The sequence below is a fragment of the Pituophis catenifer genome, unplaced genomic scaffold (genome assembly GCF_029215685.1).
Source record: "Pituophis catenifer annectens isolate HBS135680 unplaced genomic scaffold, rPitCat1.0.hap2 SCAF_8, whole genome shotgun sequence".
Taxonomy (NCBI): domain Eukaryota; kingdom Metazoa; phylum Chordata; class Lepidosauria; order Squamata; family Colubridae; genus Pituophis; species Pituophis catenifer.
In genome coordinates this window covers 5,216,019-5,234,611 of record NW_027256888.1, presented here as the reverse complement: position 1 = coordinate 5,234,611, position 18,593 = coordinate 5,216,019, and the positions used below count along the sequence as shown (strand labels likewise).

The 18,593-nt window shown below is 42.3% G+C and overlaps 1 protein-coding gene across 1 annotated transcript in view; it reads left to right on the top strand.

The window, feature by feature from the left end:
* PGCKA1 (PDCD10 and GCKIII kinases associated 1) overlaps window positions 1–17,001 on the top strand; it is a 51,622-nt gene extending 34,621 nt beyond the window's left edge. Inside the window, exons 2-4 of the mRNA XM_070948715.1 lie at window positions 10,677–10,725; window positions 14,914–14,968; window positions 15,627–17,001. Coding sequence (XP_070804816.1) covers window positions 14,937–14,968; window positions 15,627–16,572 — 978 coding nt within the window. The 5' untranslated portion in view covers window positions 10,677–10,725; window positions 14,914–14,936 and the 3' untranslated portion in view covers window positions 16,573–17,001. The remainder of the gene's footprint in view (window positions 1–10,676; window positions 10,726–14,913; window positions 14,969–15,626) is intronic.
* Window positions 17,002–18,593: the final 1,592 nt, after the last annotated feature.

Here is an 18,593-nt window from a genome sequence, read left to right as displayed (position 1 = left end):
AATTCGTATGTCTTTTAAATTTTGGGCCAAATTGAGATATTTCCTTTTAATCTTTTTCTTAATGTTTGTATTATGTGTTTTTATCTGGCTGTACACCGCCCTGAGTTCCCAGGAAGAAGGGCGGTATATAAATTGGAAGTAAAATAAAATAAATAAAAATAAATATAGTTATAATAAAACAAAGGGTAAATCACAGTCAAAACAGAGACTTTATATAGCTTTAATAAAAGCTATTTATAGATATATAGATGTAGATATAAATATAGATGATATAGATATAATAATAAAGAGGGTAAAATCCTAGAATCTAGGCAGAGAGATTGGATATGGACATATAAATATTAAATAATACAGAGAGTAAATACAGAGTCTAAGCCAGGGGTCAGCAACCCGCAGCTCGGGAGCCGCATGTGGCTCTTTCATCCCCCTGCTGCAGCTCCTTGTCGCCGGTCGGCTCCACAATTGATAGGGCTTTCAGTTAGAACAGGTAGAGGAAAAAGGACGCCATGCTAGGAGGAGACTCTATGGTGTGGGGGGGGAACCAGACCTCCAGTCAGCATAGGAAAAAGGATGCCGTACTAGGAGGAGACTCTATGGTGGGGGAACCAGAATTCCGATCGGCTCCAGAATTGAATGGGGGACTTCCGGTTAAGACCTTTGTGGCTCTTTGAGTGTTTAACATTGCTGAACCCTGATCTAAGCACAGAGAGTTGATATAGGTTATATAGATATATAGTTAGAGATATAATAAAACAGAGGGTAAGTCACAGTCTAAGCAGAGAGAATTGATACAGCTTATAGATCAGAAGTGGTATTCAGCCGGTTCGTACCAGTTCGGGCGAACCGGTAGTGGAAATCGCGGGTGGACCCGCCCACCCACCCCCAACTCTATGTTGTCCTATTTAGGCACGTTTTTGAGACCGGGCACACGCGCGGAAGGTGCGCAAGCAAGCAAAGCGCATGTGCGGAAGACCGGAGGCATGCACGGAAGGCACGCAAAGTGATTGTGCGTGCCTGCAGCGAACCGGTGGTAAGAATATTGGAAACCCACCGCTGTTATAGATATATAGTTAGATATAGATATAGATATAGATGATATAGATATAATAATACAAAAGATAAATTGTAGAGTCTAAGCAGAGAGATAGGATATGGACCAGTGGTGGGTTGCTCCCGGTTCGGCCCGGTTCGGCCGAGCCAGTAGTGGTGATGATGTGATGTCAGCGAACCGCTTCTCTATGACTGTGAGCTGGGCCCTCCCGCCCGCCCCCGCGTTATACCTACCTTTATTTGTCATTTTTTAGCCCAGCTGATAGAGGTGGCAGAATGGATTGCTGCGCCTCAGCTGGGCAGAAATCTAATGCGCTTGCGCAGAGCGCAAGTTCGGCGCGTATGCGAGCGAAGTGAGCACATGCACGGCGATCGCGTGCAAAGCGCGTGCACGAAGAGAACCGGTGGGAACCCCGGTGGAAACCCACCACTGATATGGATGCATAAATATTAGATAATACAGAGAGTAAGTCACAGCACCCGAGCATAGAGACTTGATATGGGTTATAGATATATAGATATAGATAGAAATGAGCTAAACTCACTTAACAAATGTTTCACTTCGCCACATAAATTTTGGGGCTCAATGGTGGTCCTAACTCGAGGACTACCTGTGTTAAGCCACCAAGCCGTCCTTGATTCTTTTGTATTCTGTCCCGTTCCAAATCGTATTTCCAAAACAAGATGGGGGAAAAAATGGGAGAGCTCTTTTTTTCCTCCGCGACTCGACTTCCCGTTTGGCCAGTTCTTGAGGCGATTGACTGGTGATTGAAGGCGGTAAGAGCAAAAACATGTTGACAAAACGAATCAAAGCAGCCCAGGGAGTGTGTCCCCAGTTGCAGGCTAGAGGTGAAAACCGCAACTTTTCTGACATCAGCCCACCTCAAAAAACGAGTTGGACAGGTAAGCAGCCGCAAAGGTGATCTGTCTTTCAACTGGCTCGGAGCTGCATATTCCAGTCATATCTACGGGGGGGGGGGAGTGCAGGTTTCCAACAAGATAAACAGTCATCGTATTCCAGATAAACTACATGCCATACATTACGTCCCAAAGCAGCATAATTTAAGACAGATTGCTAGCAGGAAGAGTTGTTTTTTTTTTTTTTTAAAAAAATAATAATTTTATTTATATATTTTTTTTTCTTTAACATCCACAAGTGTGTAGTGGACAGTGTATTATCTGGGTCAATATATTTTGCATACCATTCTGTTTTGTTTTGTTTTAAGTTTTTTATTTTTATTTCTCCTAAACACATTTACATGTACTGTCATTTCCATCATTTTTCATTCGTCTTTTCTTTTAACTTTCATTTTTCATTTCTACTTTTTTCCGGACTGTTCTTTTACCCTTTACCTTTACTCCAACCTTTCTTCTTCTCCTCCCCTTCTCTTCCTTCCTCTGCAGACCGTTGCAGCTTCCCAGGGTCATACGATCCCCTCTGACAAGCAAAGACAATGAGGAAGCCAGATTCGCTTAACAGCCGTGTTCAGTGATGGGATTCAAGTAATTTAACAACTGATTCTCTGCCCTGATGATTTCTTCCAACAACCAGTTTGCCAAACTGCTCAGAAAGTTAACAACCGGGACTTCCGGTTTGCGAGCTTCGGCGACGGCGGTGATTTTCTAAGACCGCCAGCCCCGCCGCCTGTAGAGCCGCCCCGCGAACGAGGAGCGGCTCGAAAACTCCGAAATCTTGAAGATTGCAGGAGCAGAGACAGCAGGGCACAGGTTGAGCCCCTGTAACCCCCCCAGGGAATTGTTTCTGGGGGTGAAAACAGGAGCGGCTCCCTTCCAACCTGCGGAGACTCCGGGCGGCGTGGGACGATTCTGCCATCAGCAGAACAAGCCGATAGCAGCAAACTCTTAAAGTGAGAGGAACTAATTCTAACAAATAGCGGAAATACCAACTTGAATCCAGAAACCTGAAAATTGCAAGTATTAGTGCTTTATTGACTTTTTGAATCAAGAGAAAGTGAGCGAGTGAAAGTGATTTGGAAAAAATATGGCGTCCAGCGCTTGAGTTAACGAGCTAGTGAAAGTGAATTTGTGAAGCCTCTCTGCTTTGCTACAAAGTTGAAAAGTTGCTACAAAGTTGTCTTACCTAAAGGAAAACATTTCTTTTTGCTAAAATTTGACTTTGCTTTACTTCAGTTTTATTTGACTAAATTTGGGGGACTTTTTTAGAAGCTTTTGTGGAAGAGGGAAAGGAAAAAGAACTTCCCTCTCTAGAAAAATCAGCCTACGTGGCACAATGGCTTCAAAGAAGCAGGAAGGGAAGGCATCAGGGGGGGGATCCCCCACACACAAACATCAAACGCAACTTCCCCCTGCTCAACAACTACAAACTCAGAAAAAAGAACTTGATGTGGGAGATTTAAAAGACTTTATTGCTAAAACTTTGGATGAAAAATTTCAAGAATCTCAACAGGAAATAGATCATAAACTTCAAAAATCACATGAGGAATTTCTGCAGGAAATTAATGAAGTTAAAGATATGGTGAAGCAGAATCAAAATATGGTGACCAAAAAAATATCAGAAGTGGCGTCTGGCCTGGCAAATTTTATTGGGAAAGTTGATTTTAAAGTTGAAGAACTCAAATTAGAAGTTAATGTTAGGATGAAAGATAATGACTATAAAATTGAAGAAGCTGATAATAAAATGCAGAGAATTGAAGATGAGATTGTCATGATACAATTCCGGGCGATGGAATTTGCCATACGGCTTCGGGGAATTCGAGAGGAGGAGAGACAGGATTTGAGACAAGTTTGCTCTGAAGCCCTGGCTAAGATCTTACAAGTTAACCCTGATTTGGTATTTCACAAAATAGATAAAATTTACAGAGTCAACTCTTGGGTGGCCAGACAAAGACAATTGCCTAGAGATGTGGTCATATACTTTACTGAGAGAGAAATTAGAAATGAAATCCTCCAAAAATCTTTTCACACCTCTGTAGAAGTGGGGGGCTCACGACTTGTAATTTTTAAAGAATTACCTCCTAAAATGCTGAAAGCTAGAAAAGAGTTTGGTTTTCTTGTTAAGGAACTGAAAGACTTACAGATACCCTTCCGGTGGGATGCACCAGCTGGGATAATTTTTAGATATAAGGGAGAAGGATATCGATTGAATACCGTGGAGAAGGCACAACATTTTTATAGTACTATTCTTAAGGAAAGAACACCATCTCCACGTACATCTACAGTTTTGGAGATTAAGGAGAGTGAAGAGAGGCAGTCGGAAGAACAGCCCAAGCAAGAATTAGAAAATGTGCAAGGTGCAGAAGGAGGTTTTCTGAGTGAGCCCTTGCTGGATTCTTCTCCAATTTTGGATTTGATTCAGCTGACTGAAGTTAAAGATCAACGTATAACTAGAGCTCAATCCAAGCTACTTAAACAAAAGCAACAACAACAACAGGAAAGACAAGACAAGATGGCAGCTAAGAGTACCCCACAAGAGAGTGGAGCTATGGGAAGAGCAAGATCGAAGCTTTTGGATGAACTTCAAATATTTTGCTCTGCGCTCCAGAAACAGGCCGATGACCCTTAAGTGTCTATCTTGGAATGTTAATGGGTTGAATTCAGCACAGAAAAGGAAGAAAATATTTACATATTTGAAACAATTTAATAATGATATAATTTGCTTACAAGAAACACATATTACAACTCAAGATCAGAAATATTTGATAAATTCAAAATTAGGAGTGCATTATATATCTTCAACTTCGCAGAAAAAGAATGGTGTGGTTATTTATGTAAATAAAAAATTAACAGCAAAAATTATAGAAGTAGATCAAGATGGTAGGTTTGTAGCAATTGAATTGCTTACAGCAAATGGTCAAATTCTTTTGATTGGAATTTATGCTCCTAACCAACAACAGGATTGTTTTTACAAGATGTTACATACTAAAATATTGCAATGGGACTATAGATCTATTTTATTTATGGGAGACTGGAATGGAGTAATTGATTCTAAATTAGATAAAAAGAGCTTGGCAAAGTCTAGAATTAGACTACCGCAGACTTTTTTTGATATGAAAGAAGATATGGAACTAAAAGATGTTTGGAGAATACATAATCCGAATGAATTGGATTACACTTTTTTTTCCGATAGACATAGATCCTTTTCTAGGATTGATTTTATTCTGTTGTCAAATGATTTACTTATTAAGACAAAAAGAACAAAGATTTTTCCAAGAACTTTGACTGACCATAGCCCTGTATGGATAGAAATTGAGATGGATAAGGTTGAGAGACGTTCTTGGAGATTAAATGAGAACTTGTTTAGATATGAAAAAAATACAATAGAACTTAAAAAGCATTTGAAAGAATTTTTTGAAATAAATTTGAATAAAGGTACCCCAATTGAAATTGTTTGGGACGCTAGTAAAGCTTATATGAGAGGGGTACTTATCTACATGAATTCTAAACACAGACTGTTCCGACAAAAGAAAAGATCTGAGTTGGAAATGGAAATAAAGAATAAGGAACAGTTACTTATTAAAAACCCAACAGATGAAAGAATAAGAAGTGCTATAAAACTTTTGAAAGACCAATTTCAAATGCTTATGGCGGAACAAGTTGCAACAAGTTTACAATACGCAAAGCATAATACATTTTGCAATGCTAATAAACCGGGCAGATGGTTGGCTTACACACTGAGGAAAAAACAAAGTATACGGACTATTGATAGTATTGACATTGGAGGGAAAGAAATTTTTCAACAAAAATTAATTAAAGAAGCTTTTGTGGATTATTATACTAAATTATATGCCAAAGAAGAGGTGCAGAATGGACTTATAGAAAAATATTTAAAGGATAAGAGAATTACAAAAATTACTGATCAACAAAAGGAAAGAATGAATTACCCTATAACAGTGGAGGAGATAATAGCAGCAATTAAGCAGCTAAAAACAGCTAAAGCGCCTGGCACGGATGGTTTGACAGCAGTGTATTACAAAACTTTACAAGCTGAAATGGTGGAACAACTTAGAGATTTATTTTGTAATATTCAACAAGGGGGTAAAATACCCCCATCTTGGACAACTGCTTATATATCTTTGATACCAAAGGAACAAGTTGGTCCTAAAAAACCAGAGAACTACAGACCAATATCTCTTTTGAATACAGACTATAAAATTTATGCGAAGGTATTAGCCAACAGGTTGATGCCAGTAATTCAAAAAGTGATTCATGAGGACCAAGCGGGATTTATTGAGGGCAGATATATGAAGGATAATGTAAGGCAAGTAATAGACTTATTGGAATATCTTGATAAGAATAAACAGATTTCTGCAGTGCTGGTTTTCTTGGATGCGGAGAAAGCCTTTGATAGAGTGGATTGGAATTTTCTACTAAAGACTTTAAAAAAGATGGGCTTTGGGGACCAATTTATACAGGCGATTTCAGCAATTTATCAAGAGCAAAAAGCACAGATTATTATTAATGGAAGTTTGACGACAGAGTTTAAAATTGAAAAAGGAACAAGACAGGGATGTCCGTTGTCCCCACTTTTATTTATATTAACATTGGAAGTCTTGCTAAATATAATACGGGACTCAAAAATCTTGAAAGGTATAGTGATAAGGCAAGAGGATTATAGAATAAAGGCATTTGCAGATGATCTGGTTGTTACCCTATCACAACCAATGGAATCAATAATCCTGATGAACGACATTATACAAGACTATGGTAGAGTTTCAGGTTTTAAACTGAACTCAAAAAAGACTAAAATGATAGTTAAGAATATGACACAAGATCGTAAACATGAGCTTGAAAGGAGGGCAGGTTTTGAAATTGTACCTAAGGTAAAATATCTTGGAATTCAGGTTGCAGAATCAAATATGAAATTGTTTCAAAATAATTACGAGGTGTTGTGGCGAGAGGTTCAGAAAGACATGGAGACCTGGAAAAAGCTGCAACTGTCTTTACTTGGAAGAATAGCAGCAGTTAAGATGAATATTTTGCCAAGATTTCTGTTTTTGTTTCAAATGATTCCGGTGCTTAAAAGTGATAAACAACTGAAAGTCTGGCAGTCTGGTGTGAATAAGTTTGTCTGGAACGAGAAAAAGCCGAGAGTGAAATTGAAAATTATGCAAGATGTTCCAGAAAGAGGAGGCCTTAAACTCCCAAACCTACAGTTATATTATGATGCAGCAGCTTTAACTTTAACAAGTGACTGGTTTGGAAATAAAAAGGCTGGAATATTGAATGCAGAAAGTTTTGATCTTGAATTTGGATGGCATGCTTATTTATTTTATGATGATAAAGTTGATAAAGTATTTAAAAGTCATATACTCAGAGATTCTTTGATGAGAGTTTGGAAGAAGCACCGACTCAAATGGGATTATAAAATACCGCTATGGCTGGATCTTGGTCATACCTTGTGGAATACAAATATAATGTCACTCGGGGGGTTTTTATACAAAGAGGTTCTTTTTACAGATGCGGGCAGATGGCAGCTGAAGACATTGCAGACACTGTTGGACGAAGGGATTAATTTAACCTGGTTACAATATAATCAATTACAAATGAGATGGAAAGAGGACCAAAAAACTGGTATTATGTTGCATGAGGAAGAATTGGTTAGACATATAAGAGAGAAAGGTCCAATGCATATTAAAAGGCTGTATAATGTTTTGTTAGAAAGAGATTCAGAAACGGAATTAGTTAAAGATTGTATGATTAAGTGGGCACAGAATTTTGAAGAACCAGTGATGCTGGAAACTTGGGAAAAAATTTGGGTTCAGAATGTTAAATTTACACAGTCGCAAAACCTGAGAGAAAATTTTTATAAAATGTTTTATAGATGGCATTTAGATCCTAAAAAGTTGTCATGTATGTACCCTAATGTTCAGCCAAAATGTTGGAGATGTGATTGTGTAGATGCTACATATTATCATGTTTGGTGGACCTGTAGGAAAGTTAAGGCTTTTTGGATAAAAATTTGGTGGGTCATGCAGAATGTTTTGAAGAAAAAAATTCAATTTTCTCCACAATTGTTTTTATTGGGTATAGTTAAGGGTTTTACACGGGGTGAAATAAAACTAATATTGTATATGATAACAGCAGCTAGATTGTTGATAGGTAAATATTGGAAGAATGAAGCTTTGCCTACTATCGAGGAATGGACTTTGAAGATGGCCAGCTTTGCAGAGATGGCGAAGATTTCAGCGTATTTAAAAGATTGTTCACAAGAGACTTACGAATGGGAATGGAAAAGGTGGATAGAATATGTTCAGAACAAATACCAAACCAGAAAGTATCAAATAGCTTTTATTTGAAAATAATGTATTAGAAATATTTTTATGTAAAGAGACAAAGAGGAAAAATTATATAGGGGGAGGGATGGGTTCAGGTTTATATATTAGTGTTATTAGTTATGAGTATGTAATAGGGAAGTCTGGGGGGGGGAGGGTTAGGGAGGGTTAGGGTGGATGGGAAGTTTGGGGAGGGAGGTGGGGGGGTGAAAAAAGGGGTGAAAATGTAATTGTAAAACTTTTGCAATAAAAAAAAAAAAAAAAAAAAAGAAAGTTAACAACCGGTTCTCCCGAACTGGCTGAATCCCACCACTGGCCATGTTGCTAACTGAACGATTGAAGGCATTCCCTGAACAGTGGCCAGACGGATTCGTAAAAACGGGGCAAAATTCACGTGTTTCACTTAGCGACTGAAATGTTGCGCTCAATTTGGGGTCATAGGTCGAGGACTACCTATATTTTTATTAGTATTATTTTTGAACCGAATTGACCGAAACTGATGGACATGAATTAACAGAAATATCTGGAGAGCCCAAGATTGTCTCATCTCTAGGAGCAGGTTTCAGATAAGATCAGTGGGTCAAAATGTGAACTTCGGGCAAAACTATTGAAGGAAGCAACTCTAGAAATATGCTGGCTGAAAATAGTTCAAATACTTCCGTGGATGTTGTATTTCTTCTGGCTTTATCAGGAAATCGCAAAAGAATATTGTCATCCAAGAATTCCTTGAACAATAAATGTTGGGGCGTAGGCTATTCATTCTGCCTTTCAAAGGAAAATCCTGGTCTTTTTTTGAGTTCCACTTGTGGGCTAACCATATATCTTCAGTAGATTGATGTACAGATTCTACAGAGTAACAGAGTTGGAAGGGACCTTGTAGGTCATCTAGTCCAACCTCCCACCCCCACCCAAGCAGGAGACCCCACGCCATTTCTGAAAGATGGCAGTCCAGTCTCCTCTTGAAAGCTTCCAGGGATGAAGCTCCCACAACTTCCAAAGGCAACTTCTGTTCCATTGGTTGATTGCTCTCACTGTCAGAACATTTCTCCTTATTTCCAGAGATTTCCAGAACAATCTCTCCTTGTTCAGTTTAGTTAGATGGATGGATGGATGGATGGATGGAGAGAGAGAGAGAGAGAGAGAGAGAGAGAGAGAGAGAGAGAGAGAGAGACCAGGAGGGAGGGACAGAGAGAGAGAGAAGAAGATAGATAGATAGATAGATAGATAGATAGATAGATAGATAGATAGATAGATAGATAGACAGACCAGGAGGGAGGGACAGAGAGAGAGAGAGAGAGAGAGAGAGGAGGAGATAGATGGATGGATGGATGGATGGATGGATGGATGGATGGATGGATGGAGAGAGAGAGAGAGAGAGACCAGGAGGGAGGGACAGAAAGAGAGAGGAGAAGATAGATAGATAGATAGATAGATAGATAGATGATAGATAGATAGATAGATAGATAGATAGATAGATAGATAGATAGATAGATATAGAGACCAGGAGGGAGGGACAGAGAGAGAAAGAAAGAGAGAGAGAGAGAGGAGGAGGAGATAGATAGATAGATAGATAGATAGATAGATAGATAGATAGATGGATGGATGGATGGATGGATGGATGGATGGATGGATGGATGGATGGATGGATAGAGAGAGAGAGAGAGAGAGAGACCAGGAGGGAGGGACAGAGAGAGAGAGAGAGGAGAGGATAGATGGATGGATGGATGGATGGATGGATGGATGGATGGATGGATAGAGAGAGAGAGAGAGAGAGAGAGAGACCAGGAGGGAGGGACAGAGAGAGAGAGAGAGGAGAGGATAGATAGATGGATGGATGGATGGATGGATGGATGGTAGATAGATAGATAGATAGATAGATAGATAGATAGATAGATAGATAGATTTTTTTATTGGCCAAGTGTGGTTGGACACACAAGGAATTTGTCTTGGTGCATATGCTCTCAGTGTACATAAAAGAAAAGATACGTTCATCAAGAATCATAACGTTTCCATCCATTATTCCTTGTCTGGCCTTCAGATGCTGTGGAAATTAGCTTGGCCCCCTCCTCTCTGTGGCAGCCCCTCAAAGTTTGGGTGACTCCTATCCTGTCTCCCCTGATCCTTCTCTTCACTAGACCAGCCAGGCCCAGTTCCTGCAACCGTTCATCGTATGTTTTAGCTTCCAGTCCCCTCATCATCCTGGTTGCTCTTCTCTGCACGCTTTCTGGAGTCTCAACATCTTTTTTATAGTGTGGTGATCAAAAATGGATGCCGTATTCTATGTGCGGCCTTACTAGGGCTTTATAGAGTGGTATTAGTACCTCCCTTGATCTTGATTTGTCTCCTAACCAGCTTTCATAACTTTCATTTCAGATGCCCGTGAGGTTAAAACCATGGTCCTGGAACTCCCTGTGATTTGTTGGTAAGTAAGGCTAATGGAAAATATTTCCATGACTCCTTTTGTCTCAAGAACATCTTGTAACTTACAACTTATAAACAGTATGCTAAAATTGCCTTTTTTCCATCCCTTATAAATGCACGTAGCCCAGTGGTGAAATCCAAATATTTTTACTACCGGTTCAGTGGGCGTGGCTTGGTGGGTGTGGTGTGGCCTGGTAGGTATGACTTGGTGGGCGTGGCAGGGGAAGGATACTGCAAAATCTCCATTCCCACCCCACTCTGAGACCAGCCAGAGGTGGTATTTGCCGGTTCTTGAAACTACTCAAAATTTCCGCTACCGGTTCTCCGAACTGCTCAAAATTTCCGCTACCGGTTCGCCAGAACCTGTTGGAACCTGCTGGATTTCACCCCTGATGTAGCCCTTGATTTATGACCACAATTGCGCCCAAAATTTCCGTTGCTAAGTGTAGACATTTGTCCAGTGACTTTTGCCCCGTTGTACGACCTTCCTTGCGTGATTGTGGGGATGCTTCAAAGGTCATAAGTGTGAAAAATGGTCATAAGTCACTTTTTTTAACGCCGTTCTAAACTTTACCTGTGGTGGTTATTTTCCAGTGTGTATGTGTGAAAGTGTCAAGTATTTGCAAGCCATTGGCACGTGTGTCATATAGACACCAGTGGAGGCAGAGAGTGTCTCCACCCTGTGTGGAAAGGAGGGGCTTACCCTGAGTATAAAACCCCCTCCAACCTTTTCCACCTTGCTCTCTCTCCATCTCTCTCTTTTCATGTTTGTTCCTCATGAGACTTGATCTCTGTTGTACATAGTTAATATGATTTATCATATGAATAAATACGTTTAAGACATTTATTTATGCATCTGCCTCTGAACTCTTCTATGCTCCTGGGTGTTTCTACGATCCTAATTCCACAGAAAGAGCGAGAGAGGAAGGGAAAGAGAGAAGGAAGGAAGGAGGAAGAGAGAGGGAAAATGTGGGAGGGAGAAAGAGGGAGAGAGAGGGAAAGAGAGAAGGAAGGAGGAAGAGAGAGGGAAAATGTGGGAGGGAGAAAGAGAGAGAGAGGGGGAAAGAGAGAAGGAAGGAGGAAGAGAGAGGGAAAATGTGGGAGGGAGAAAGAGAGAGAGAGAGAGGGAAAGAGAGAAGGAAGGAAGGAGGAAGAGGGAGGGAAAATGTGGGAGGGAGAAAGAGAGGGAGAGAGAGGGAAAGAGAAGGAAGGAAGGAGGAAGAGAGAGGGAAAATGTGGGAGGGAGAAAGAGAGGGAGAGAGAGGGAAAGAGAGAAGGAAGGAAGGAGGAAGAGAGGGAAAATGTGGGAGGGAGAAAGAGAGAGAGAGAGAGGGAAAGAGAGAAGGAAGGAAGGAGGAACAGAGAGGGAAAATGTGGGAGGGAGAAAGAGGGAGAGAGAGAGAGAAAAAGAGAAGGAGGGAGGAAGGAAGGGAGAGAGAGATAAGGAGGGTGGGAGGAAGACAAAGGTGGGGGGGAAAGAGAGACAGAAAGACAGAGAGATCAAACTCTAACATCAACTTCTGGTAAAGGAGAATATTTGTAGCTCAGGATTGACATGAGGCGTCCTTCATGTTCTCTGAGCTTGGTTCTTTTCTTACAGAAGTTTCTCTACACTAACTAGTCAGGACTAGCACTAACACAGGGGACATGGTGGCTCAGTGGCTAAGATGCTGAGCTTGTCGATCGAAAGGTCGGCAGTTCAGCGGTTCGAATCCCTAGCGCCGCATATCGGGATGCGCTCCTGTGACTAGTCCCAGCTTCTGCCGTTCAAAAGCACGTAAAAAAATGCAAGTAGAAAAATAGGGACCGCCTTTGGTGGGAAAGTAACAGCGTTCCGTGCGCCTTTGGCGTTTAGTCATGCCGGCCACATGACCACGGAGACGTCTTCGGACAGCGCTGGCTCTTCGGCTTTGAAACGGAGGTGAGCACCGCCCCCTAGAGTCGGGAACGACTAGCACATACGTGCGAGGGAAACCTTTACCTTTAGCACTGAGCATGTTACCTAGTTTGGTTAATGAAACGCCTGCAAGCAACAGGTATAGGCAGTACAAGGCAGCGAGCCGTGTGCAGATCTGTACTTTGGGGAAACAAAACAGCCACTTCATAAACTTCCTCATCCTCCAGACCCATTCCCTTTTAGCACTGATGATGTTACTTAGTTGGGTCATAAAACGTCTGCAAGAAAAGCACCAAGCTCAGAGAGCATCAACGACCCCATAATCATTCTCCTCTTCCTCTTCCTCCTCTTCTTCCTCCTCCTCCTCTTCCTCCTCCTCCTCTTCCTCCAATCCCCCTCCTTTTAGCAATGATGATGTTACGTAGTTGGGGAATGAAACATCTACAAGGGAACCACCAAGCTCAGAGACCACCAAGGACCTCCCAGTCCTCTTCCTCCTCCTCCCTTCTGGCACTGATGACGTTTTACGGATTTTCTTGCCACAGTTGTTAAGTGGATCGTGGCAGGTGTTCAGTTAATAACGTGGTCGTTAAATGAATCTGGCGTCCCCATGGACTGTGCTTCTCAGAAGGTTGCAAAAGGGGATCCCACGACTCCGGGGCACCTGCCTCCGTCATAAGTATGAGTCAGTTGCCAACTGTCTTGAGTTTGGATCCCGTGACCCTGGGGAGGCTGCCACGGTCCTAAGTGTGAGAAAAAAGGTCATAAGTCACTTTTTTTCTCCCCCTGTGGGAGAACTTTTGAGCGGTTGCTAAATAAAATTGTTGTAAATCAAGGACTAGCCGCCTTTTAACTTTTTTTGTTTTTTTAAATTCTGCTGGGTTAAGGGAAGCCATTTTCACTGAGCGTTTCTTCTGTCTGGCCTTTTCTGTCCTCCCTGATTTCTGATCGGTTACGTGGCTTAGATTTTTCATAGCATTTGGGACCCAGAAGCCACAGCTCTTGAAAGAGTGGATGGATCTTCTCAATTTCTCTGCTGTAGCATAGCTTCTCAATGTTTGCCATCTCAGGAGCCTGGATTTGGTTCTCTGCTCCTGTCTCACTTCTAGGTAGAGCTTCGCAGGTCGTTTCAACTCCCATTTGGCAGGGGAACAAGCCGCTAGTTAATATTTAACGAAGGAAATACTTTCTGTTTCTACTACTATCCTGTTTGGTAGAGGAGGAAAATGACTTCTCTGTTTATCTACTGGTTTAACCTTGCTATGTCTTCAATAGGAAAGAATGAGAGAGTGAGAGAGTGAGAGACAGAAGGAAAGAAGGGAGGGAGCAAGAGAGAGAGAGAGAGAGAGAGAAAGAAAGAAAGAAAGAAAGAGAGAGAGAAGAAAGAAAGAAAGAAAGAAAGAAAGAAAGAAAGAAAGAAAGAAAGAGAAAGAAAGAGAAAAGGGGAAAGCAGGGAGGATAGGAAAGAGAGGAAGGAACGAAGAAAGGAAGGAAGGAAAGAGAAAGAGAGAGAGAAACAGGAAAGGAAAGGGGGAAGGAAGGAAGGAGAAGGAAGGAAAGAGAGAGAAAGGAGAGAGAGGAAGGAACAAATGAAGGAAGGAAAGAGAAAGAGAGAGAGAGAAACAGGAAAGGAAAGGAGGAAGGAAGGAGAAGGAAGGAAGGAAAGAGAGAGAGAGAGGAAGGAAGGAAGGAAGGAGGGAAGGGAAGGAGGGAAGGAGAGAAGAAGGAATAAATGAAGGAAGGAAAGAGAGAGAGAGAGAAACAGGAAAGGAAAGGAGGAAAGAAGAAAGGAGAAGGAAGGAAGGAAAGAGAGAGAAAGAAAAAAAAGAAAGAAAGAAGGAAGGAAGGAAGGAAGGAAGGAAGGAAGGAAGGAAGGAAGGAAGGAAGGAAGGAAAGAAGAGAGAGGAAGGAACAAATGAAGGAAGGAAAGAGAAAGAGAAAATAGAGAGGAAAGGAGGGAGGGAGGGAGGAAAAAGGAAAAAGAGAGAGCGCGGGGGAGGGAGGAAAGGAGAGAGAGGCTCAGGAAGGAACACATGAAGGAAGGAAAGAGAAAGAAAGAGAGAAAGAAAGAAAGAAAGAGAGGAAAGGGAGGGAGGAAGGGAGGGAGGGAGGGAAGTGCAAGCAACATGTTGATTGAGCCAAATGTCATCACCCTTAGTGTTTCCCATGTTTAAACATAATTGGAAACTCATTTTACTCAACGCGCCCTTTCAAAAACCAAGTGGAAAGTTCCTACTTTATTCCCTAATTCTGATGCTTGTTTGTCCCCCCCCCTTCTCTTTCTCTTTACAGATACTGACAAAAGAAGAATCCAGATGGGGTGCAAATGCTGCAAAATGATTAAAAGGTAGGATAACCTCCATCTCGTTTCTGCCAGGGCTAAAATCAAAGAAGGTTAATGATTATGGCTAGCTCGCCCAGTCATTTTTTTTTTTTTCACTTATACATTTTGCAAGCTGACCCGACCCCAAAATTGTGGCTGGCCTCCCACAAAAGCAAAAAAGTTGTGTATGTGTGTTAATGGGGGGTTTTTAGTTGCGTTGTCAAACATCAAGAACCTGGGTAGTTAACTTTAATTCCATTTCAATCAGAGGTGGGCTTCAGCCGGTTTAACAACCGGTTCGGTGAGCACGCGCTAAAATTGGAGATTTTTAAATCTCAGCTGCTTACCTTCTAAGTCAGCCCCGGTAAAGTAGAACAGCTGAGGGGCGGAAATCAGCTGTAACGCACGATTCAGACAAGCTAGAAACAAGGAAATAAAGGACAGGATAGGACGGGGGTGGGTGGGCGGGGCCATCTGATCGTCAGAACTACCGGTTCGCCCGAACCGGTCTGAACCGGTCGAATCCCACCCGATTTCAATGTAGTTGCGCCGTGCTTTTCTACCGCGGTAAAAATGCTCAAAATTCAGAGGAGAAATCCTGGCGAATTTAGCAGGTTTCTCCATAACAGGTGGGGGGGGAGGAAAAAATGAAATAACTGGGTACTCTCCGTTTTTCCCCTAGTTACATCTTTCATCCCCAAGACGTACAGACGGCCGCATATATCAATGAGATAAATAACTATAAATCAGATGAAGAGGAAGAAAGAGGGAGATTTCATTGCAAGCAGAACAGTGACATTCTGGACCGTAGAAACGAAGTCCAGATTGCCGAGACGCCGGTAGCCACAAACCAATGCAGGTTCCACTACTCCAAAGATGCTCTCTGGAGTTCCAGAATCCCTGCTCTTCCAGACAAAGGACTTGGAAACGCCGTAGTAAAATGTAACGTTAATGGGATCCACTCCTCCAAAAATATCGGCGCCTCTCCTCATAAAACCCAACCTAAAGAAATTAACCTGCACACCTCTTCCGCTCAGCAGTCTGATCCTCCAGGCAAAAGAGTTTTCCAGCCAAAAACAGGTGATAAACTGGAGATTTTTGATCCTGAAAATCAACCAAAGCAGACTTTGGAAACTTCGAATGCTCTTTGTGAGGAGGAGGGCCCTCGGACTACCGCCGAACCCATTTTTTCCATACCGCGTGCCCTACCAGAGATCCGAGACAAAGTGCTTCGGTTGGATAATCCGTCTTTTCTTCCCGAGGACAACCGTGCTGAGAAATCGAGGGCTGTTGGGAAGGAGAACCTCTCAAACCATATTGTGCAAATCAACCAAAGCACGGGAAACACGACCATCGTCCACAACCGGAACCCATCGTGCAGTGAGTCCGATGAAGAGAACAGTGTCTGGAGGACGAGTCCTTTCGGCTTCTCGTTCGAGGACCAAATATCCACTGAGATCCTCTCCGGGAGGAAGAAGGGAGAGTCTGCTTGGGAAGCCAGATGTGACAGCCTCACCAAGGTCAACGGAGAACTGGAAGAAGATGCAGAAGTTGCAGAGGCCCTGGCAGCCCTGGAGGCCGCTACGGCTGGTGAAATTTTTGAAGAGGAGGAGGAGGAAGACTATTAGGTGGCTGCTCGGGGTAACGATGATACGTGCTTCATTTAACGAGGAGGAGTTGCTTCCCTTGAGAAAGCCACTTGGAAGTTCTGAGCTCAGGATGGTCATAGCTGGTCAAAGGAATTGACCAAATAAGATAGATAATGACAGTAGACATCGTTGGGTCCACTCTACACTTTTTCCAGCCTCACGGGATGAGCTCTCATGAACATCACCCATCTAATGTTCATGGACCGACCTTCTACCCTAGAAGACCTTGGCCAAGTCCTCTTTAATTGACCATGGTCTGAGAACATATCCTTCTTGTAAGGAACGGCTCTCGAGACCTACGTTTTGATGGCTTGCTAAGATGTACATATATTGTCCAGAAGACGCTTGGTTATGGAAACATAAAAACCACAAACGAACAGGGATTTCCCATTCATTCCTGGAGGGAGAAGGGGTTGTTTTTAATAAACGAATTCTGTGTAGCCCATGGTAGGGCTTATGCGATAGTGGTGTTTTGTGTGTCCTGTTTCAAAGTGGTGGGAAAGTCGGGCTGGTGATTGTAAGCCGTTGCTAATATTTGGTGCTCAAGACCCTGTTTGGCGTCCACTTCCTTCCTTCTTTCTTCTTTTTTGGAAGGAAAGAAGAAGGCCCCCCCAAAGCATCAAGTCGGGAACTCAAAAACACTAGACGGGTAATTCAGAAGTACTCTTATGCCCTTAAAGAGGCATAGGTTGAAACTTCGACACTGCATGAGGTTTTCTATGGTCTCCAGACACTATCTTCGGTAGGGGAGGGCTTTTCAAACTTCTTTTCAATCCTTTGTTTTCTTTTCCTTTTGTTTCCTTTCCTTTCTTTCTATTCCCCTCCCCTTCCCTTTGTTTTCCTTTCCTTCTCTTTCCCTTTCCCTTCCCTTTCCTTTCTTTTCTTGTCCTTCCCTTTCCTTCTCTTCCCTTTCCCCTTTCACCTTCCCTCCCCTTCCCTTCCCCTCCTTTCCCCTCCCTTCCCTTCATTTTCCTTTGTTTTCCTTCCCTTCCTTCCCTTTGTTTTTCTTTCCTTCTCTTCTCCTTTCCTTCCCTTCCTTTCCTTTTCCTTCCCTTCCTTTCCTTTTTCCTTCCCTTCCCTTTATTTTCCTTGCCTTCTCTTTCCCTTTCCGTCCCCTTCCCTTCCTTTTTCCTTTCCTTTCCTTTCCTTCCCTTTGTTTTCCTTTCCTTCTCTTTCCCTTCCTTTCTTTTCCTTTTTTCTCTTCCTCCTTCCCTTCCCTTCCTTTTCCTCTCCTTCCCTTTCCTTCCCCTTTCCTTTCCTTCCCTTCCTTGCCTTTTTCCTTTCCTTTCCTTCCCTTTGTTTTCCTTTCCTTCTCTTTCCCTTTCCCTTCCTTTTCCTTTCCTTTCTTTTCCTTCTCTTCTCCCTTCCCTTTCCTTTCTTTTCCTCTCCTTCCCTTTCCTTCCCCTTTCCTTCTCTTCTTTCCTTTTTCCTTTCCTTTTCTTTTTCCTTTCCTTTTCTTCCCTTCCCTTTGTTTTCCTTTCCTTTTTCCTTTCCTTTCCTTTTTCCTTTCCTTCCCTTTCCTTCCCTTTGTTTTCATTTCCTTCTCTTCCCCTTCCCCTTTCCTTCCCTTCCTTCCCTTTTTCCTTTCCTTTCCTTCCCTTTGTTTTCCTTTCCTTCTCTTTCCCTTTCCCTTCCTTTTCCTTTCCCTTCTTTTCCTTCTCTTCTCCCTTCCCTTTCCTTTCCTTCCCCTTTCCTTCCCTTCCTTTCCTTTTTCCTTTCCTTCCCTTCCCTTTGTTTTCCTTTCCTTCTTCCTTCCCTTCCCTTCCTTCCCTTTTTCCTTTCCTTCTCTTCCCCTTCCCCTTTCCTTCCCTTCCTTCTCTTTTTCCTTTCCTTCCCTTCCCTTTGTTTTCCTTTCCTTCTCTTTCCCTTTCCCTTCCTTTTCCTTTCTTTTCCTCCTCTTCCCTTTCCCCTTCCACCTTCCCTCCCCTTCCCTTCCCCTCCTTTCCCCTGCCTTTCCTTCCCTTCCCCTCCCTTTTTTCCAGCCTAAATGATGGATACTT